General features: G+C 40.9%; 1 protein-coding gene across 2 annotated transcripts in view; it reads right to left on the reverse strand.

Moving 5' to 3' along the window:
* Positions 1-11,751: 11,751 nt before the first annotated feature.
* LOC128690788 (alkaline phosphatase, tissue-nonspecific isozyme-like) overlaps positions 11,752-23,738 on the reverse strand; it is a 63,001-nt gene continuing 51,014 nt past the window's right edge. For both annotated transcript variants that reach the window (XM_070101034.1, XM_070101095.1), the window contains exons 7-14: positions 21,048-21,181; positions 19,108-19,209; positions 17,651-17,747; positions 15,399-15,496; positions 14,674-14,797; positions 13,429-13,718; positions 13,163-13,289; positions 11,752-12,154 (exon numbers count right to left, since the gene is read on the reverse strand). In XM_070101034.1, coding sequence (XP_069957135.1) covers positions 13,188-13,289; positions 13,429-13,718; positions 14,674-14,797; positions 15,399-15,496; positions 17,651-17,747; positions 19,108-19,209; positions 21,048-21,181 — 947 coding nt within the window. In that variant the 3' untranslated portion in view covers positions 11,752-12,154; positions 13,163-13,187. The remainder of the gene's footprint in view (positions 12,155-13,162; positions 13,290-13,428; positions 13,719-14,673; positions 14,798-15,398; positions 15,497-17,650; positions 17,748-19,107; positions 19,210-21,047; positions 21,182-23,738) is intronic.

Here is a 23,738-nt window from a genome sequence, read left to right on the forward strand (position 1 = left end):
GACCCATTGTGTCAGAATAATTGGCTCTGAGACCACGAGCCACGGAGGCAGTGGTTCTTGCTGGAACCATTGTGTCAGAATAATTGGCTCTGAGACCACGAGCCACGGAGGCAGTGGTTCTTGCTGGAACCATTGTGTCAGAATAATTGGCTCTGAGACCACGAGCCACGGAGGCAGTGGTTCTTGCTGTAACCATTGTGTCAGAATAATTGGCTCTGAGACCACGAGCCACGGAGGCAGTGGTGGTAACTGAAACCACTGTAGATACGCAGGACACTGGAAGGAGGTGAGTGATGGGTGGTTCGTGAATACTGTGCTCGGTGCACACTGTGTCACAGTATATTACAACTGCTACTGTTACTTCTATAATAATTCTGTTGTGACTTACACCTCACTCTATAGCTTGTGTATATACCGTCTGTGTCTATGTATTGTTTGTAACGCGTTGACGAAGCTCCTGGAGAGCGAAACGTTGCCACAATAAAATGTCACATTAGTTGCACTTGTGTCCTTTAGCTTAGCATAATGTCGGTAATTTTACCATCATTAATACTATATATATACATACATACAGCTGAAGAAGACATATATATATATATATATATATATATATATATATATATATATATATATATATATATATATATATATATATATATATATATATATATATATATATATATGTATGGATGTAATGTTTGTATGTATGTATGTATGTATGTATGTATGTATGTATGTACGTTTGTATGTATGTATGTATGTATGTATGTATGTATGTATGTATGTTTGTATGTATGTATGTATGTATGTATGTATGTATGTATGTATGTACGTATGTACGTACGTATGTATCAACTGGCAGTCGTGGCTTGAGAACTGGTATAGAAAGTTTCTTTATGTAGAGAACAAACCAGTTTGTTTCACTGTCCTGACGTAGGCTTCGTCTCAGACTCTATACTAATTTTATTTTAATGCTCACAAATTGGCCCTAAGGCTCCGTGGGTCACACATTACCATCTACATAATATGACCTAAGAAACTGTTTTATATTACACATGATAACGCTGAAGATGCAATATTTTTTCTTGTATACGGTTATGAATGCACTGAAAACCGATGTCTTTTGTCAGCGAGTGATTTTGAAACTCACTTATATCTCCGGATATATTGACTATCCTCTTTAACAGAGACCAGACTATGGCAGCTTCCTCCAGCGACCACCGGCGCTGACCAAGGCGGAGACTGGACACCCATCCTAAGAGAAATCCCCTCTAAAACCAAGTGCAAAAATTTTGGCATCAGTATAGGGGCCATGACCGGGGCATGTATATTTCTGTCACCCAAAACAGTGGTCCAGTACACGGGCAGTGTGGGCATGGCCTTGGTGTGTGGATAGTCATTGACTTCATGTCCGTGGTGGGAGCTCTCTGCTATGCTAAGCTGGGTACGCTCAACGTTACTCTTTCTGTTTGACGTTAAATGTCACTGAGGATAATGTGACTCTCCTCAAGATAATTAGATTTTCTATTAAAAATGATGATAACAATAATAATTAATAAAAATAATAATCTTTATTTCCATAAGTACATGATACAACGTATACAGACCATAGCTGACATCAGTCACATACTATATAGAAAGCCCCTGGTTATGCAGAGCATTTCTGGCAAGTTAGGTTAACTTTGTACCCCAGGATGCCACCCACACCAGTCGACTAACACCCAGGTACTTATTTTAAACTGATGGGTGAACAGAGACAGGGACAGCAGGTGTCTTATGGAAACACGTCCCTAATGTTTTCCAGTCGTACCAGAGGAGATTCGAACCTCGGATCTCAGTGTGTGAGCTGTGTGCCCTAGCGATCGAACTAACGCACACCGTTACCTTTTTTTCAACGTCTGAGGGTATGTCAGTAGTGCATGCATCGGACAAGCTTCAGTTCATTAAGTGTGTTTATATGATTCATATGAGAAATGTTCCAACAGTTGGAACTGCATACATTAATTGCTGTGGAGTGTAGCTTGGAGGAAGATTCAGAATGTGCTGTCCCTGAGCGAGGTGTTAGCTCCTCTGGTGGCCTGGTGGCTAAAGCTCTCGCTTCACACGGCGAGCGTCTGGGTTCGAGTCCCAGCCAGGGTAGAAACAGTGGACGTGTTTCTTTACACCTGTTGTCTATGTTCATTCATCAGTAACATGGGTACCTGGGTGTTAGTCGACTGGTGTGGGTCGAATCCTGGGACACAGACTAATTTGCCCAAAATGCTCAGCATAACAAGTGGCTTTCTATATAGTAGTATGTCAGTGATGTCAGGTAGGACTGTATACCTTGTACATGTACTTGTAGTAAATAAAGATATTATTATTATTATTATAGTGGTGATCATCGTGGCAGGGTGACCCACACCCAACACTACCTCGACCCCATGTAAGGCACCATAAGGCAAACCTCATCCATCATCACTGCTTTCTACTCCACACTCTTTTCTTACGATAAGATTCATTTAAATAATCGCTCTTACCTAGATTACATCACAGTGACTGCAACTGTAATATTTAAATCTACTAGAGTTTCCCCTTAAAAATATCTTTTATAATGGTTTTCTGTAACAGAAAATACGCATACATTTATAAAGACAAAGGTAACATTATTATATTAAATTTAAGATATTGTTTATTATTTGCATATTTCATTCCTATTGTTTACTTAATTATTGACCCCTAACTGCTGATCATGTACCCTAGTTTTCTACTAGGCAGTCCTAAATTTTGCATGAGGCAGGTGTGTCTATGGAAAAAGTTTACTTCTCGAATTTCATGAGCAAAAGTAAGTAAGTAAGTTTATTCAGGTATACACAAATACAGTTACATAGAATTATCATATATAGCACCATATGTGTAGAGAACCTGGGATAACCCAAAAAAGTCAGACAGAGTGACTTATTTCCATTGGGGTCCTTTAGCCTAAATATTGGGTAGGACACCACGTAGTGCATTCATGTACCTGTTATTGTAAGGTGATCTTCTCTTTAATGTTATTGTAAATAAGTCAGTTTACCTTATTTAATTGTAACTGATGTTCACACAGTTGAGTTACTCACCTGTTTTAACTTTTAAGGTTTCAGTAATAAGATATTACAAGGACCCAATAGAAGTAAGTCACTGTGTTTGACTTTTTGGGTTATCCTGGGTAATTTACACTATGGATGAAAATTGTACTTATGTGGATCTAGGCCTAAATAAACTTACTTAATATTGGTTGATGGAACAATTTTATGGACCATACGGTTCGAAGGTCCAGTTTCCTTGCCGAGTCCTCAGTAAACAGTTTAGTTGGTGCGCCTCTCTAAGAACAATACCCTCGATGCTACAACAATGTTAGGACCTAGCAAGTAGGGGCAGGCTTTTTTTGGGTTATCCTAGGTAATATACACATATTAATACGTATGAAAATTTGTGTAGCTGTATTTGTATACCTGTACCTAAACTTACTAATTTCATGAGAAGTGGAGAAGAATTCTTCCTCCGTACGTCATGCGTGTGGTAAGAGGCGACTTAAATGCCGGGAGCAAGGGGCTAGTAACCCCTTCTCCTGTTTATATTACTAAATGTAAAAAGAAAAACTTTGCTTTTCTTCTTCATCGGGTCACTTTGCCTGGGTGGGCAACGACCTTTGTCTTGTTTTTATATTATTTGGAATACTGGATTATTATTTAATATATATCAGAATGTTCTAAATTTTTAAGTAGTATATTAGTGTAAGCCGGGGGGGGTGACATGGACCTGCCTCTCAGGGGCCAGTAGGCCTGCCGTAGTGTTCTTTCTTATGTTTTTATGCATAAGAACATAAGAACGAAGGAACACTGCAACAGGCCTACTGGCCCATGCGAGGCAGGTCCAAGTCTCCTACCGGCTTAAGCCAATGCACCCAACCTAGTCAGGTCAGGTCACCTTGACTTAAGGGAGGAACACGGCAACCGTCCTGGTAGCACAAGCTATCAGGTCCAACTCACACCCACCCACATCCACTCATGTATTTATCCAACCTATTTTTAAAGCTACACAACGTTCTGGCCTCTATAACTGTACTCGGGAGCTTGTTCCACTCATCCACAACTCTATTACCAAACCAGTACTTTCCTATATCCTTCCTGAATCTGAATATTTCCAACTTAAAACCACTGCTGCGAGTCCTGTCTAGGCTAGATATTTTCAGCACACTATTTACATCTCCTTTATTTATTCCTGTCTTCCATTTATACACCTCAATCATATCCCCCCTAATTCTACGTCTTTCTAGAGAGTGCAGATTCAGGGCCCTTAGTCTATCCTCATAGGGAAGGTTTCTGATACATGGGATCAACCTCCTTTGTACATTTTCCAGAGCATTTATATCCATTCTGTAATACGGTGACCAAAACTGTGCAGCATAATCTAAATGAGGCCTAACCAAGGATGTATAGAGTTGAAGAGCAACCTGAGGACTCCTATTATTTATGCTTCTTGATATGAAACCAAGGATTCTATTAGCTTTATTGCGAACACTTATACACTGTTGTCTTGGTTTCAGATTACTGCTAACCAGAACTCCTAAATCTTTTTCGCAATCCGTAATATTAAGATCTACATTATTTAGTTTATATGTGGCATGGTTATTGTCCTGTCCAACATTTAGAACTTTGCATTTGTCTATATTAAACTGCATCTGCCACTTCTCCGACCACTGCATCAGTCTATTCAAATCTTCCTGGAGTGCTCTAATGTCCTCGTCAGAATAAATTCGACGGCCTATTTTGGTGTCATCGGCAAACTTGCTGATGTCGCTCTTTATGCCCTCATTTATGTCGTTTATGTAGATTGTGAACAGCAGGGGGCCCAACACTGACCCCTGTGGAACACCGCTCGTGACGCTTCCCCACTCTGATTTCTCCCCATTTATGCAAACTTTGTCAACCATGCCTCTATCCAGGAAAAAATTTCTCCTCTTGTTCCATGTGCCTTAATTTTCCTCAATAGTCTCTGATGTGGGACCCTGTCAAAAGCCTTACTGAAGTCCATATACACAATATCATATTCATTACCATGATCTACCTCCTCAAATACCTTAGTGAAAAAAGTTAATAAATTCGTAAGGCAGGAACGCCCCTTTGTAAAACCATGCTGAGATTCGTTGATTCATTTATGCTTTTCAAGGTGGCTACGAACTGCCTCGGCAATTATTGATTCCATAAGTTTTCCCACTATGGAGGTTAGGCTTATTGGTCTATAGTTCGAAGCTAAGGACCTGTCACCTGCTTTGAAAATAGGTATCACATTTGCCATTTTCCACTTATCTGGCACCATGCCAGTTTGTAGTGATATGTTGAAAAGATTAGCCAAAAGTTTGCTAAGCTCCTCTTTACATTCCTTTAGAACCCTTGCATACAGTTCATCAGGGCCTGGGGATTTGTTAGGTTTTAATTTATCTATTTGCCTAAGGACCATGTCACTTGTGACCCTAATAGTGCACAGTTTATTATCGTCCTGTTCTACATAATTTATCATTACTGGAATATCGCTGGTATCCTCCTGTGTAAAAACTGATAGGAAGTATGTGTTAAAAATTCTACACATTTCCTTATCACTGTCAGTGAGCTGACCCGAGGAACTTTTGAGTGGGCCTATCTTGTCCCTGATCTTACTTCTGTATACCTGAAAGAATCCTTTTGGGTTAGTCTTCGATTCTCTTGCAACTTTAACCTCATAATCTCTTTTTGCTTTTCTAATTCCCCTTTTTATTTCTCTCTTTAACTGAATATATCGATTTCTTAATTGCCCCTCTCCTCTTTTGATTTGCCTATATATGCCTCTCTTTTGACCAATCAGATATTTTAATCTATTGTTCATCCATTTAGGATCTTTTTTGTTTGATCTGATTTCCCTATTTGGAACATAATTTGACTGAGCAGCTAGAACTATGCCCTGGAAAGCATCATATCGGCAACCATCACCACCTACCTGACCCTTAGTCAGGTCATTCCAGTTCAGCCCACCTAAGTAATTTTTCAGTCCTATGAAATCAGCCAAGCGAAAGTCAGGGACGGAGACTTGATTGCCATTATTAGGGGAATTCCATGATATATTAAAACTGAGTGATTTGTGATCACTTTCCCCAAGCTCATCATTAACCTCAAGATTATTAATTAGTGTTTCCCTACTGGCAAGAACCAAGTCAAGGAGGTTATTTCCCCTAGTTGGCTCTGTCACAAACTGTTTTAAAAAAACAATCCTGGATCGTATCAAGAAAGTCACCTGACTCTAAATTTCCTGTCAATATTACCACAGATGCTTTAATATCTTTGAGCATAACAGGTTAGTTACCATTTTGTCCTAGGCACTTGTTGACTGCACGTATTTTTAGACAAGATAAATAAGTTAACATAGATAAAGAAAAGTGCATTGACTGGACGCTTTATTATTACCATGGTTAGTAAAGGAGATGTTGTTTGTCACTTTATTTTGAAACCTTTGACCCGTTTGTTACTCTCACGAGACATTAAAACACACACACACACACACACACTAAACAAGTAATAAATTCATTAAGAACAAATAAATTACAAAGTAATGCACACTGTTGGAGGGTGTAAACTCTGACAGATACACTGTTGGAGGGTGTAAACTCTGACAGATACACTGTTGGAGGGTGTAAACTCTGACAGATACACTGTTGGAGGGTGTAAACTCTGACAGATACTGTTGGAGGGTGTAAACTCTGACAGATACACTGTTGGAGGGTGTAAACTCTGACAGATACACTGTTGGAGGGTGTAAACTCTGACAGATACTGTTGGAGGGTGTAAACTCTGACAGATACACTGTTGGAGGGTGTAAACTCTGACAGATACACTGTTGGAGGGTGTAAACTCTGACAGATACACTGTTGGAGGGTGTAAACTCTGACAGATACACTGTTGGAGGGTGTAAACTCTGACAGATACACTGTTGGAGGGTGTAAACTCTGACAGATACACTGTTGGAGGGTGTAAACTCTGACAGATACACTGTTGGAGGGTGTAAACTCTGACAGATACACTGTTGGAGGGTGTAAACTCTGACAGATACCTGTTGGAGGGTGTAAACTCTGACAGATACACTGTTGGAGGGTGTAAACTCTGACAGATACACTGTTGGAGGGTGTAAACTCTGACAGATACACTGTTGGAGGGTGTAAACTCTGACAGATACACTGTTGGAGGGTGTAAACTCTGACAGATACACTGTTGGAGGGTGTAAACTCTGACAGATACACTGTTGGAGGGTGTAAACTCTGACAGATACACTGTTGGAGGGTGTAAACTCTGACAGATACACTGTTGGAGGGTGTAAACTCTGACAGATACACTGTTGGAGGGTGTAAACTCTGACAGATACACTGTTGGAGGGTGTAAACTCTGACAGATACACTGTTGGAGGGTGTAAACTCTGACAGATACACTGTTGGAGGGTGTAAACTCTGACAGATACACTGTTGGAGGGTGTAAACTCTGACAGATACACTGTTGGAGGGTGTAAACTCTGACAGATACACTGTTGGAGGGTGTAAACTCTGACAGATACTGTTGGAGGGTGTAAACTCTGACAGATACACTGTTGGAGGGTGTAAACTCTGACAGATACACTGTTGGAGGGTGTAAACTCTGACAGATACTGTTGGAGGGTGTAAACTCTGACATATACACTGTTGGAGGGTGTAAACTCTGACAGATACACTGTTGGAGGGTGTAAACTCTGACAGATACACTGTTGGAGGGTGTAAACTCTGACAGATACACTGTTGGAGGGTGTAAACTCTGACAGATACTGTTGGAGGGTGTAAACTCTGACAGATACGCTGTTGGAGGGTGTAAACTCTGACAGATGCACTGTTGGAGGGTGTAAACTCTGACAGATACGCTGTTGGAGGGTGTAAACTCTGACAGATACACTGTTGGAGGGTGTAAACTCTGACAGATACACTGTTGGAGGGTGTAAACTCTGACAGATACACTGTTGGAGGGTGTAAACTCTGACAGATACACTGTTGGAGGGTGTAAACTCTGACAGATACACTGTTGGAGGGTGTAAACTCTGACAGATACTGTTGGAGGGTGTAAACTCTGACAGATACGCTGTTGGAGGGTGTAAACTCTGACAGATACACTGTTGGAGGGTGTAAACTCTGACAGATACACTGTTGGAGGGTGTAAACTCTGACAGATACGCTGTTGGAGGGTGTAAACTCTGACAGATACTGTTGGAGGGTGTAAACTCTGACAGATACACTGTTGGAGGGTGTAAACTCTGACAGATACTGTTGGAGGGTGTAAACTCTGACAGATACGCTGTTGGAGGGTGTAAACTCTGACAGATACACTGTTGGAGGGTGTAAACTCTGACAGTAGCACTATTGGAGAGTGTAAACTCTGACAGATACACTGTTGGAGGGTGTAAACTCTGACAGATACACTGTTGGAGGGTGTAAACTCTGACAGATACACTGTTGGAGGGTGTAAACTCTGACAGATACACTGCTGGAGGGTGTAAACTCTGACAGATACACTGGTGGAGGGTGTAAACTCTGACAGATACACTGGTGGAGGGTGTAAACTCTGACAGATACACTGGTGGAGGGTGTAAACTCTGACAGATACACTGTTGGAGGGCGTAAACTCTGACAGATACACTGGTGGAGGGTGTAAACTCTGACAGATACACTGGTGGAGGGTGTAAACTCTGACAGATACACTGTTGGAGGGTGTAAACTCTGACAGATACACTGGTGGAGGGTGTAAACTCTGACAGATACACTGGTGGAGGGTGTAAACTCTGACAGATACACTGTTGGAGGGTGTAAACTCTGACAGATACACTGGTGGAGGGTGTAAACTCTGACAGATACACTGGTGGAGGGTGTAAACTCTGACAGATACACTGGTGGAGGGTGTAAACTCTGACAGATACACTGTTGGGGGGTGTAAACTCTGAGAGATACACTGGTGGAGGGTGTAAACTCTGACAGATACACTGGTGGAGGGTGTAAACTCTGACAGATACACTGGTGGAGGGTGTAAACTCTGACAGATACACTGTTGGAGGGCGTATTATTATTATTATAATCAAGGGGGAAGCGCTAAACCCGGAGGATTATACAGCGCCTGGGGGGGGATGTGGAAGGCATTCAGGCTTAATTCGGGGAACTGGAGCACAGATCCAATTCCCTAAATCAAGAGCCCCTCACCAACATCAAGGAACCTTCCTTGAGGGGTTGGAGGGCGTAAACTCTGACAGATACACTGGTGGAGGGTGTAAACTCTGACAGATACACTGGTGGAGGGTGTAAACTCTGACAGATACACTGTTGGAGGGTGTAAACTCTGACAGATACACTGGTGGAGGGTGTAAACTCTGACAGATACACTGGTGGAGGGTGTAAACTCTGACAGATACACTGTTGGAGGGTGTAAACTCTGACAGATACACTGGTGGAGGGTGTAAACTCTGACAGATACACTGGTGGAGGGTGTAAACTCTGACAGATACACTGGTGGAGGGTGTAAACTCTGAGACTTAACACTGAGACAAAGTCATACGTAAACTCTTCGACAATATCACACATTTATGGTTTACAAAAGAGAGAAGAGGATGAAGAAAACACATGCGAAAGACTTGGACACTTAGACTCAGTACCTGACCAGCCAGGCTGTGGTTCCTACGCTGGCTTGCGTGCTACCAGCAGTAACAACCTCTTTGATCAGACCCTGAACCACCGCGAGGCCTGGTCATGGACCGGGCGGTGGTGGTGTTGGCCCCCGGAATACCCTCCAGGTATATTCCAGGTATTACTCAAGGTATACCCTCCAGGCATACTCCAGGTATTACTTCAGGTAAACTCCAGGTATTACTCTATATATACCCTCCAAGTATACTCCAGGTATTACTCCAGGTATTACTCTAGGTATACCCTCCAAGTATACTCCAGGTATCACTCTAGGTATACCCTCCAAGTATACTCCAGGTATTACTCCAGGTATACTCCAGGTAAGTGTCGCCAAAGAGTGACTTTATCAGTCCAGTGTGGAAGTTAATACTGGGTAAGGTGACGGAGATGAAGTCCCCTACTGCCCGCAGTGCTGTTCTCTGTATCGGACTGATAAAACCACTGGTTGGCGAAACATCCCGACGAAACGTCACGAAAGCTTTCTCTGCCTCTGTCTAGTCTCCAGTGATGTCGCCAGCCGGCAAGTGTACACAATACACTGAGTATCTTCTACCGTAGACTTGTCTGTAGGAAGTTTTCAGTTAGGTCCTAACGTGAACATAATTAACTTAAAAATAGTACATGGTGATACCGACAGGTGATACCGACACTTATGTACAGTTTACGACTTTGATTTATTTATTTTTGGACTGGAGAAGCCTCTCCTGGCGAAGCGTTCCCTCTTATAAATTATCCTGAGCTGTACATAACTGACGTTTCCCACACCTAATTAACTTAATTTTGACTGACGTTAACATGGTTAAAATGTGAAGAAAAAAATACATTACCGAGGCAGCAATAATTCTAAACTCACTCAAAATGGTAATAAAAACTGGCCCCTTATGGTATACCAACAAAGGTATACCACGTACCTTCTCTTGACAATATATAAATTAAGTGGCTCTTACCACCTGGCTCTTACCACCTGGCTCTTACAAGAATGGTCATGCAACAGAAAATTGATGATTACACATCATTTCTCCCAAACATTTCGCCCATAATTAAAATACGGACCCCGTAGCATCACCCGGGACTGTGTAGATCTGGGGACCCAGATCAGTTACACTCCCTCCATACACCTACTTACATTACATTTCTACCTAACTTGCATGCATGGCAATTTGTTCCATAAATGGAGAGTGAAACTACCAACCAATCATTTACACTTGTAAATGATTGGTTGGTTTGTTGGTTAGGTTTGAAGCCTGTCCACCACAAGGTCATTAAGGCTGCATATGATTTGTACATTAAGAGTCAATCCCTCAAATAAAAATTGAACTTAACTCTGTGCATGTATATGTATATATATATATATATATATATATATATATATATATATATATATATATATATATATATATATATATATATATATATATATATATATATATATATATATATATATATATATATATATATATATATATATATATATATATATATATATATATATATATATATATATATATGTCGTGCCGAATATGTAAAACTGGTCAATTAGCAAGAACTCATTTAAAATTAAGTCCTTTCTAAAATTTTCTCTTATACGTTTAAAGATATATATTTTTCATTATTGTTAATGCAAAAATTTTTAATTTTGCACCAAAAGAATCTTAGAAAACTTACCTAACCTTATTATAAGAAGAACAATTTATTTTAGCCTAGCCCAACTAAATATATTTTAGATTTGTTTACAATAATTTAATACTAAACAAACACAGTGAAACATTTTTTTCGTTAGGTTCAGAACGATTTTGGCGAAATTATTGCATACACAAATTTTCACTTGTCCTATATGCCAAGATCGCAACGTTTTGCTATTCGCCAAGATCGCAAGTTCTGCCTATTCGGCACGACATATATATATATATATATATATATATATATATATATATATATATATATATATATATATATATATATATATATATATATATATATATATATATATATATATATATATATAAAATAGACGAGATTATGAAACATGAAAACAAAAGTTTAAATAAAGTATTTTTATGGTGTTACAGATGTTTGATAGTCGTATATGGTTATACAGATGTTTTATACAGTCGTATATGGTTATACAGATCTTTGATACAGTCGTATATGGTTATACAGATGTTTTATACAGTCGTATATGGTTATACAGATCTTTGATATAGTCGTATGAACCAGCAAGACTCTCAGACGTCACCCAATCAATGGATATTTTCTAGATTCTTTGCAAAGTTGTCTACATCGTCAGAGGTCGTGGAGGTACTGAGGTAATCATTACTTAGAACGGCAGACTTGCGGACGTTCTTTACCTCCCCCAGACACTCCGCCCTCCGGACTTGCTAGTGTAAGAAGCCGAGGTTAGTCCAGCCAACCCTGGATCTGTGGAACAATCAGATGTAGTTTTATATAATCGTAATCATAATTTTTAAAAGGGTAGACTGGTAAGCCAGCGGAAGATCTTGGTCAGATGACCAAAAGCTCCAGTGGCTGGTCATCCTATGACGAAGACCATCGTCAAGAAATACTTGTCCTGTATCCTGACAAAACTTACCCAACCTAACCTAGGTGGTTTAGGTGTCCGAGTTATTTAATGCTGTGTTTTAAATGAATGCTAATTAACCTTCCTGTAATCTGTGTAGTGAAGTATTTCAAATAATGTGTTTTCCTTAGAATTAAAACTGGATTAATTTTTGGTTCGTGATATTTTATCCGCCGCATTTTTACGTTAAAGGGATAATTATTGCAGTCAAATGGTCCAAATTCTTTCATGAAGCAGTTGTAATCATATACAAACAACATACATCTTAAAAAAATTAATTATTCTTACTGAAAATAGTGGGTATAACTACATATCATCCCGTTTAATGAGAGTTTCTTAATATTTCTTTAATCTGTAATATTTACTTTTCATTTCCGCTGAGGAAAGAAAATTAAATTCCTTCCCACATATTCCTACTTGTTGCAAAAGACGATTAAATTCCCTGGAACAAAGAAGCCTAGTTGATCCTCTTCCTGAAAGAGAGAATTAGAACGGGAAGAAATTAAGTTGTTAACGGTGTCTGCTGGCATGTCTGAGAGTTGTTATATACCTGACAAAGTGTTTTACATAACTGTGTTAGTGATAGTAAGGATTAATTATGCTTGTTAACTGATGATCAAGGAGGGGGAAGGAGGTGGCAGGAGGGTGTAGGGGGGTGAGGAGGGAGGTGGATCTGCTGTTCGTACTGAATTCAACAGTAAATAGGCGAGAGAAACTAAGTAGTTTAATGTATTTATTGATTTGGAAAAAGCATATAACAGGGTGGATAAGAAAATGATGTGACTGGTCTCACCCTCCGTGTGGATGGTTGCTACATGATGTGGAGCAGTCTGTAATGTTTGTCTTACCTTTAGCGTGGTTGGTTGCTACCTGCTACCCGCCGTGAGGCAGCAGCACATTACGGCCCAGGAGCTGCCGCACGTCTTCAGTCGCAGAGAAACTCTTCACTGACTCTAGGCCAAGAGACGTGACTATCTGAAAAGAATGTTTAGTAAGAGGAACAACGTTGTGGCGATGCTGAGGGAATAAAACAAGTACGTACATTTAAGACAGGCTGAAGACTTTCTCGCACTGGAGGCTCTGTCATTAGGAATAATGATATTGCTACACATACCTTCTGTTCATTGTCGTTAAGCAGCTGTTGCAGGACCGGAGACAGAGTGGGAAATTTGGGCAGTGCTCCGGGTAGTTGCACTGCGGTCCCAGAACCAGCAGCAGTAGAGAGAGCAGCAGTACGAGGAGAGTGAACGGGTAACTTGCGTGTGGGTGAGGGTCGCTTCGTGAAGGTGGCGTGGCTTGGCCTCCCACACCTGTTTTGGCTTGGACCAATGCACGCAGAGTAAGCCATGGCGTGGGCTACGTAGTTCTGCTCGTGGGTCCGGTGGAAGAGGTGTGCCATGGGTCCTGAGTGGCATAATAACAAGATGTAAGATAAGATTTCGTTCGGATTTTTAACCCCGGAAGGTTAGCCACCCAGGATAACAAGAAAGTGCGTCATCGAGGACTGTCTAACTTATTTCCATTGGGGTCCTCAATCTTGTCCCCCAGGATGCGACCCACACCAGTCGACTGACACCCAGGTACCTATTTGCTGCTAGGTGAACAGGACAATAGGTGTAAGGAAACGTGTCCAAATATTTCCACCCGCCGGGAATCGAACCCGGGCCTCCGTGTGTGAAGCGGGAGCTTTAGCCGCCATAAACGAGACCTAAAGTGCACAGAGTTTGGACCAGAATTGTGGATACGGTAATAGAGAAAAGGAAATCTGTTGATGTACTCAATAAATCACGAAGATGGAAAGAGAGTAATGGTATAAAACACCGATAAGGTGAAAACAGGGACAAAAATACAGTATACTAAGATCCTCACTCTAAAGTTTGAAGACAATCATAAGAGGCATTTTTTAGTTATGGCTCGGACTCCAAAGAGTTCAAGTTTATTAACGATGTTAGGAAATTTGTCAAATTTGCATCTTGAAAGCCTAAACTTAGTGGGCACCATTTTGTTCATAAGATAATCAGACATTAAAAACGGAAGTCGTTCCGAGGCAAAAATTCATGTCATTTTACTGAAAGAATTCAAGTTACGGGACACCAGCGCTGAAAATTTAAAGTTCTTTGGAAAAGGCGATGTCAGTGAAAATCCTGCTAGAAGAGGAAAGAAGATCAGGCAGCCGCTACTTAAACCCCTCTTTCCGGGTACACCTAAAAAAAAAAAATAAAAAAAAAGGTATCCCTTTAAAGAAACCTTTGAAATGTACTCCTTCGAGGGAATACTTGATGCATGACCCATGTGGGTTATGACTGTAACAATGATAAAAAAAAAGAGACTGATAGGAATGGAAAAAAAAAAATCTTACCTATTGCCCACAGAGCGACGTCCTCACCACCATGTGTCTCCTCCATGGCTGGTGTTGGTACTGCTGCCTGGGAGCGGTAGTCTATGTGTTTAGTGTTGACCAGCCTGGGATCATGACGCCGGACCTGTACCACCACCACCACAACTCTATGTTACTGATGCTATTCTCTCCCCCGCCCCCCCTCTCTCTCTCTGGTTTACCTATATAGACAAACTGTTCAAACATTTTCAGAACATTTATTAATGCTGTATGTAAAGTATTTTCTTCCACTAATCTCTCTTAGTTCATATTTGGTGCTGTATGACATGAGCACACTCCATGAATATAATAGTAGTAATAATATTAATAATAATAATAATATTATTATTATTATTATTATTATTATTATTATTATTATTATTATTATTATTATTATTATTATTATTATTATTATCCACACTCAGAGGTGTTTACTCTCAGTGTATATAGGGTGAGAGTTTAATCCCTACTTTAGGTACTGAAATATTCTTGGCTGGTGATACTCTTGAAACCCAATTACCCAGTCAACTAATAATAATGATAACTGTATACACGGTGTTCTCCAGGGAAGGCTCATTCATGCTTGCGAAGGGCTCTTGATCCACAAGAATATGGGTTACCCCTCTCTTTCCTCGAATCAAAACGATTGTGCCCTCCCCCCCTATCCCCTAAGATCTCTATAACTTTCAACAGGTCTGAGCCCTTACCTGATACCTGTCGACGGTGTAGTTGTATCCAGGTCCATTAGTGAACATGAGGGTAGTATATGGCAGACCATCCACCTTAGATAACTCTCCAGTTATACCTGCCGCGTTAACACACACCTTAATATCCGTTTATATATATATATATATATATATATATATATATATATATATATATATATATATATATATATATATATATATATATATATATATATATATATATATATATATATATATTGATCTCTGGCTGAAGGAGACTCGAACCTACGAACCTTAGGACAAGGTACGCAGTGCTTTTACCAATCTACTCACACTGGTATTGTCTAGTGTGGGTAGATTGGTAAAGCACTGCGTACCTTGTCCTAAGGTTCGTAGGTTCGAGTCTCCTTCAGCCAGAGATCAGTGTTTGTGTATATTTCGCCTGCTCTCGCGAATTCCATATATATATATATATATATATATATATATATATATATATATATATATATATATATATATATAAAATATATATATATATTTTTCAACAAGTCGGCCGTCTCCCACCGAGGCAGGGTGACCCAAAAAACAAAGAAAATCCCCAAAAAGAAAATACTTTCATCATCATTCAACACTTTCACCTCACTCACACATAATCACTATTTTTGCAGAGGTGCCCAGAAGACAACAGTTTAGAAGTTTATACTTATAAAAATACACCATATATCCCTCCAAACTGCCAATATCTCAAACCCCTCCTTTAGAGTGCAGGCATTGTACTTCCCATTTCCAGGACTCAAATCCGGTTATATAAAATAACCGGTTTCTCTGAATCCCTTCACTAAATATTACCCTGCTCACACTCCAACAGCTCGTCAGGTCGCAAATACCATTTGTCTCCATTCACTCCTATCTAACACTCTCACGCACGCTTGCTGGAAGTCCAAACCCCTCGCCCACAACACCTCCTTTACCCCCTCCCTCCAACCTTTTCGAGGACTACCCCTACCCCGTCTTCCTTCCCCTACAGATTTATGCGCCCTCCATGTCATTCTACTTTGATCCACTCTCTCTAAATGACCAAACCACCTCAACAACCCCTCTTCAGCCCTCTGACTAATACTTTTATTAACTCCACACCTTCTCCTAATTTCCACACTCTGAATTTTCTGAATAATATTTACACCACACATTGCCCTTAGACAGGACATCTCCACTGCCTCCAACCGTCTCCTCGCTGCTGCATTCACAACCCAAGCTTCACTCCCTTATAAGAGTGTTGGTACTACTATACTTTCATACATTCCCTTCTTTGCCTCCATAGATAACGTTTTTTGTCTCCACATATACCTCAACACACCACTCACCTTTTTTCCTTCAATTCTATGATTAACCTCATCCTTCATAAATCCATCCGCCGACACGTCAACTCCCAAATATCTGAAAACATTCGCTTCTTCCATACTCCTCCTCCTCCCCAATTTGATATCCAATTTTTCTTTATCTAAATCATTTGATACTCTCATCACCTTACTCTTTTCTATGTGCACTTTCAGCTTTCTGCCTTTACACACACTCCCAAACTCATCCACTAATCTTTGCAATTTTTCTTTAGAATCTCCCATAAGCACATTATCATATGGATATATATGTATAGTTGAAATGCTCAACAATTCGCAAACAGGCGAAATTATTTACAAACATTGTCTCTGCGTCTGTACCAGAGTACACAGCACTTTACCACGGTGTGTGTGTGTGCGTGTGTGTGTGTGTGTGTGTGTGTGTGTGTGTGTGTGTGTGTGTGTGTGTGTGTGTGTGTGTGTGTGTGTGTGTGTGTGTGTGTGTGTGTGTGTGTGTGTGTGCTATTTATATGCAGGTACTGTATTTGAAAGTTATTATGCGTGAAAATGGCGTTTCGCTCTGAGCGAAAAGTTGATTCAATAATTCTTCAACTGGAGTCTTTGTCTTCATAAAAGTTGTAGTATATTATTACTTCTGACACTAATACTTGTGATAATAATAGTTAATAATAAAAATAAAAGCACTAGATTTAATTAGTAACCTTGTTTGTCACAATATCAGTGATATAAAGGCCTATAATGAACTTATTAATGAAGTTTCTTGAGAAAATCTTTCAGCAAATAACTTGGAGGATAATATAAACTCATCAACAATTAGAAGTTAAATTTATCAACACATCAACAACTGGAAGTTAAACTCATCAACACACTACCAACCGGACATTAAACTCATCAACAACTCTCATTTCAACTCACCAAGAATGTCGTTACCACGGTCTGGATAACCGTTGATAGTCATGACGTGAGAGTGATCAGCACTCACCACCAGCAGCGTCTCCTCCAGGTCCACCTCCTGCAACGAGTCAAATTCCATAACTGAAGCGACTTTTTCAACCTGTACCGCTCTCCTTTTTCATAGATTCTCATTGTTGTGGTATATTCTTTTTTGATCTCAGAATTCACGCGAGAGGTAAACATGACTGTGAGTGGAGTGTACATGAGCGTACCCACGGGAGTTGTTCTGGTTACCTGCGGTCACTTCCTGAGGTCACCGCTGCCTCATCCCCGCAATTCGGTTGCAGACCAGGCCTCCTGGTTGCTAGCCTGATCGCTGTAGCTGTTGGTGCCCGACACCCATCGTGTACACCACAACCCGGCTGATAGGGAACTGTTTTGAGGAATTTGTCCCACAAATTCTTCGCCTGGAAACCCAGGCTGCTCGTCTGACGCATCTGGATCTGCCGTTACTTGCTTAATCTTAATATGGTCAAAGGATAGCAATGGTTCATCTCTGAAGCAAATGTCTTGCCACAAGCTTCCTTCACTTTCAGTTTACCAGAGCCTTACAATTACGTGTAAATATGACAATAGTCCACAATACCAACAAGTTGATCAATAAGTTACATGTGCAACAGTTAGGTATCATTATTCCGAAACGTTTCGCTTAGACAGTAATACAAAGGAGGCAGTAGAAACAGTAGAGATGAAAAATCGACGTAATCAGTCCATCACTTTCGAAGACACTCTCGAAGATGTAGTTATGAGGTGGTCAGTCCCTCAGCCTCGAGAAGAGTTCTGTTTCATAGTCGCCTTACTATGGACATTCAAGGTCTAAGAGACATTATGTTAATTTACAAATGGTTTACACTATTTCGTGTTCTTGTCGAAAAAAAAAATCAACGTGGTCAGACACAAGCACTTATAACACCTGTGCTTGCAATCGTAATTTTGGTTCACGTCAGATCACGAGGTTGGAACCATTTGTATACTAACAAGTGTCTTGGATGAGGCACCTCAGGGTTATAGATGAGTTACCTGTGCAGTTTATGCAGTAATCCCGCATGGGCCATGCAGCGCATATATATATATATATATATATATATATATATATATATATATATATATATATATATATATATATATATATATATATATATATATATATATATATATATATATATATATATATGGCCAGGACCCGATCCTGCGTTTCCATGCAATTACTACTATTACCACCACCACCACTACTACTACTACTACTACTACTACTACTACTACCATTACTACTACTACTTCTACAACTACTAATTTTATTGCTACTCCGAAGGAGGATGGGGGCAGGGGTTCACAGTCTATAAAAAAAACACTACAGAATCCTAGGTACTGTACTGACAATAACTACAGCAGACTGACAAGTGTAGCCTGAAACTTACCCTGAGAGCGGCAGCCACAGCAGCATCCATAGCAACTATCTCCTCCATGGCTCGATGTGGAATGTTGTCGTGGAGGGCGTGGTCAATCCTCCCTCCTTCAACCTGTTGGCAAAAATTTAACGAGATTATCCCGTCACGCTACTGGCTACTTCCTGCGCTCAATGATCCACACAGGTTCGGTGCTTCACCTAAACGTAATAATAATTTGTAATGGACGCGGCCGCAGTGTACACAAACACGAGACTTGCACGAAGACACAACTGCTCAAGATGGAGATTAAAGTCAAGCCTATTAGAGTAAATTATAGTGACACTCCCACTTTCTTGCTCCTCAGTAAAGTTGTTTACCTCGGGAGGAAACTCATAAAGGGCAATAACTCTCTCCCCAACTTTTCACTCAGAAGTTAACGAAAAAGAAAACCTCGGGGAAAGAACTTTCTCCTAAAATTTTCCAACTCAGAAGTTAGGGAAAGAAACATCTTACGAATGTTTTTTTTTTTTAACTTGTGTTTGAAGGAATAGTTTGTGGAGATGTGAAATGTGCTTAGATTTTTATGAAGACTAACCGAGGGTTGCTGCAGAAAAGAAAGATAAGAGGATTGAATATACTGGAAAATTACCTCCCTTGCTGATGATGCTGAGGAAGATAATTGATCATAAACGATGTGATTCTTTATATATGTGATGGGAAGTATTGTTGTATATCATGTAATGATAAACCATTTTCAGTCTTCCAGCACAATTAATACTAGAGGAAAGCGCCTTTGTTACCTGGTCTCTGACCAGTCAGGCTGAGGAAGGCACCTCCTTACCTGGTCTCTGACCAGTCAGGCTGAGGAAGGCACCTCCTTACCTGGTCTCTGACCAGTCTGGCTGAGGAAGGCACCTCCTTACCTGGTCTCTGACCAGTCTGGCTGAGGAAGGCACCTCCTTACCTGGTCTCTGACCAGTCTGGCTGAGGAATTACACACATCTGCAACATCTGGGTATCTTTATTTGTAGACGTTCGCCATCCAGTGGCTTAATCAATACAATACAAGGACATAATGTGAAGAATGTAGAATTATAATCACATTATGTCCTTTTATTGTATTGATAAAGCCACTGGTGGGCGAAACATCTGGGTAAGATATTGCACATGTGTCTAAATCTCCATCTAGTCGGTATTATATAACATTCATATACAACCAGTCTGGCTGTTGGTGACCCCCCTCTGCATGGGGGAAAACCACAATTGAATATCCGTAACAAGTTGGTCTGTGTTCTCCTGTCCTCAGAACAAACTTGAAATTTCACCAACTAATGGTCGTCTCATCAATAAAATCTCCAGCAGAATAAACAGAATCGTCATCAATTTATCATAATAAGTATATTTCAGGAAAGACACATAATCAACAGTTAGCCTAACTATCATTTATGTCTTACCAACCTGTCGGTATTGTATACCATTTTGTTATTCAGATATATTTCAGAAACAATCTTAACCCGGAAGGCTGAACATTAACCAAAGTTATGAAGGAAGTTCTTCAGGGATAACAGCCTTGAGATTTGTAAATTATTAACACAAATTAATATATTTTAAGGAATTTACAAAATACGAAAGGAAATTAAAAGACATTTCGCTCCGTCATGGATCATCATCAACTGGCCAAATGTCGTCAATTTTTCACTTTCCATTTTCGAGCAATTTGTGATCTGTTTGAGTTATGTTTTCCCGAGTTATTCTAGAGTAATCAATTGTGTAATAAAAAGCTTTTTAGTATAATTACCAACAATATGTTAGCTAAAAAGGACACAAGTGTAACTAATGCGACGTTTCGCTCTCCAGGAACTTTGTCAAGCCGTAAATGCTTGACAAAGCGAAACGTTGCAACAATAAAATGTTGCATTAGTTTCACAAATTTTACTAAGAGACTGGAAACGCTGCCCTCGAGTACCCACCAGGAGGAAGAAGCCCTTCTCACTCTTCTTCAGGAGCCTGAGAGCCTTGATGGTCATATCCCTGAGGGAGGGGGACCCTGAAGACCCAACCAACCGGTCCACTTCGTAGGGCATGTGGGAGTCATCGAACAGTCCTGTGGAGGAACAGCTAGTTAGGAGACTGAGATGAGAGAGTGTTCCAAGTTTTAAGCACTAAGTTCTTGTGGTGGAGATAAATGGTACAAAATACCGACACGAGGGAAAAATACACGCAAATGCAGTATAATGCGATGCTTTATTGACAACGTTTCGCCCACACAGATCTACCTGGGTGAAGAGCATATGAGTATTTATGGGATGGAGAATCAGGTAGAGAATGTTCATGTACCCTTCACCCAGGTAGATCTGTTTGTGACCTAATAAAGCCCACTGTGTGGGCGAAACGTTGTCAATAAATGATCGGAATATACCGCTTTTGTGTTTATTTTTAATTTTTCCAAGTTCTTGTGGTATAAACCTTGGTAATAAATGCTGGCAAACTAGTTTAGAGAGACACTTGAACAAACACTAGGACATATTTATTAGAAAACGTTTCGGTCCCGGCACTTTGATCACTTCTAACATACACTGATTAAAAAACATTAGCATACACGATCCTCAAGCACCACCTGACCTAACAACACAGAAGTCACATGATCTTATTGTCTTCCCGTCCTCATCCCAACATGGCATTCTTCAGGTCACCATGCGTCACTCACACCTCATTATCCACCTATATATACTGTCTTTTTAACCTCTGTAAGAAGTGATCAAGGTCCCAGGACCGAAACGTTTTCTAGTTAATATGTCCTAGTGTTTGTTTACGTGTCTCTCTAAACCACTAAGCTCCTGTCTCTAGGCTGCGTCCATCTCCGAACTTGCACTTGTGTTGAGAATAAGTGGTTTAGAAATCCAACAATTTGATAAATAAGACACTTGTGCAACACTGGCTAAATGTTTCCAAATAAACATACACAGATCCTGCACAAGTGTCTCGTTTATCAACTTGAGTTAAGGCCGCCATGGACAACATGTTCGCTCAGTAAGGAAATAACAACAAACTCAACCCCGTTCATCCGTTCATGTGCTCTGGGAATATTCTCTTGAGAACAGGTGTTGTAACGTTCTGTGACGGTGTTATCGTGCTGAACCTGACACGTGTTGTACATTAAATGGTATACAATTGGTCTGAGACGGGTTATGTGTGAATCTGTCGTTGTTTAATATTTTGTGTTGGTATTCTTGTGTTCTTGGAAGATTTTGTAGTTCATCATTGTTATGTACAGACCGACTTAAATGATTCAATTTTTTTATAAGAATTTAACATATGAACATGAACAGGAGAAGTTCTGCGGTAGCTCTGCTGGCCCGTGCTGGGTAGGTTCTTCTCAGTTCTGCTGGCCCATGCTGGGGAGGTCTTTCTCAGTTCTGCTGGCCCGTGCTGGATATTTCCTCAGTTCTGCTGGCCCGTGCTGGGTAGGTTCTTCTCAGTTCTTTTGGCCCGTGCTGGGTAGGTCCTTCGTCTATATATATTGTCTTTTTAACCTTTGTATGTTAGAAGTGATGAAGGTCTCAGGACCGAAAATTTTTCTAATAAATATGCCCTAGTGTTTGCACATGTGTCTTTCTAACGCGAGGTCCTTCACAAACCCAGACCTCTTCACCCAAACATTTGTCAAGCCTAATGTGTTACCTTGGATGACTCTACTTGAATACTCATGGGGAATGAGCTAAACCCGTAAGGGTCATATACAGCGTTTAGATAATAGGAGGTAGCCAAGTTTTATCCAAGGAAGGGGAGCAAGAGACCTCCACCAGCATCTCAAGACAAGAGGGACGTATGTCCCCTCAAGGTCTATGTACACAGCCTAGCAAGTGTTGTGATATCAGATGTATTGTTGACGACAGAACATGGTGGTGGTGATGTCTGCAGTGTAGCCTTATGCTGACCTTTATTGCCGGGGTTGTCAGTCCGTCAGCCTTGGTGGTGGTTGTCAGTCCGTCAGCCTTGGTGGTGGTTGTCAGTCCGTCAGCCTTGGTGGTGGTTGTCAGTCCGTCAGCCTTGGTGGTGGTTGTCAGTCCGTCAGCCTTGGTGGTGGTTGTCAGTCCGTCAGCCTTGGTGGTGGTTGTCAGTCCGTCAGCCTTGGTGGTGGTTGTCAGTCCGTCAGCCTTGGTGGTGGTTGTCAGTCCGTCAGCCTTGGTGGTGGTTGTCAGTCCGTCAGCCTTGGTGGTGGTTGTCAGTCCGTCAGCCTTGGTGGTGGTTGTCAGTCCGTCAGCCTTGGTGGTGGTTGTCAGTCCGTCAGCCTTGGTGGTGGTTGTCAGTCCGTCAGCCTTGGTGGGGGTTGTCAGTCCGTCAGCCTTGGTGGGGGTTGTCAGTCCGTCAGCCTTGGTGGGGGTTGTCAGTCCGTCAGCCTTGGTGGTGGTTGTCAGTCCGTCAGCCTTGGTGGGGGTTGTCAGTCCGTCAGCCTTGGTGGTGGTTGTCAGTCCGTCAGCCTTGGTGGTGGTTGTCAGTCCGTCAGCCTTGGTGGTGGTTGTCAGTCCGTCAGCCTTGGTGGGGGTTGTCAGTCCGTCAGCCTTGGTGGTGGTTGTCAGTCCGTCAGCCTTGGTGGGGGTTGTCAGTCCGTCAGCCTTGGTGGTGGTTGTCAGTCCGTCAGCCTTGGTGGTGGTTGTCAG

Source organism: Cherax quadricarinatus, chromosome 1 (genome assembly GCF_038502225.1).
Source record: "Cherax quadricarinatus isolate ZL_2023a chromosome 1, ASM3850222v1, whole genome shotgun sequence".
In the NCBI taxonomy this organism is placed as follows: Eukaryota; Metazoa; Arthropoda; class Malacostraca; order Decapoda; family Parastacidae; genus Cherax; species Cherax quadricarinatus.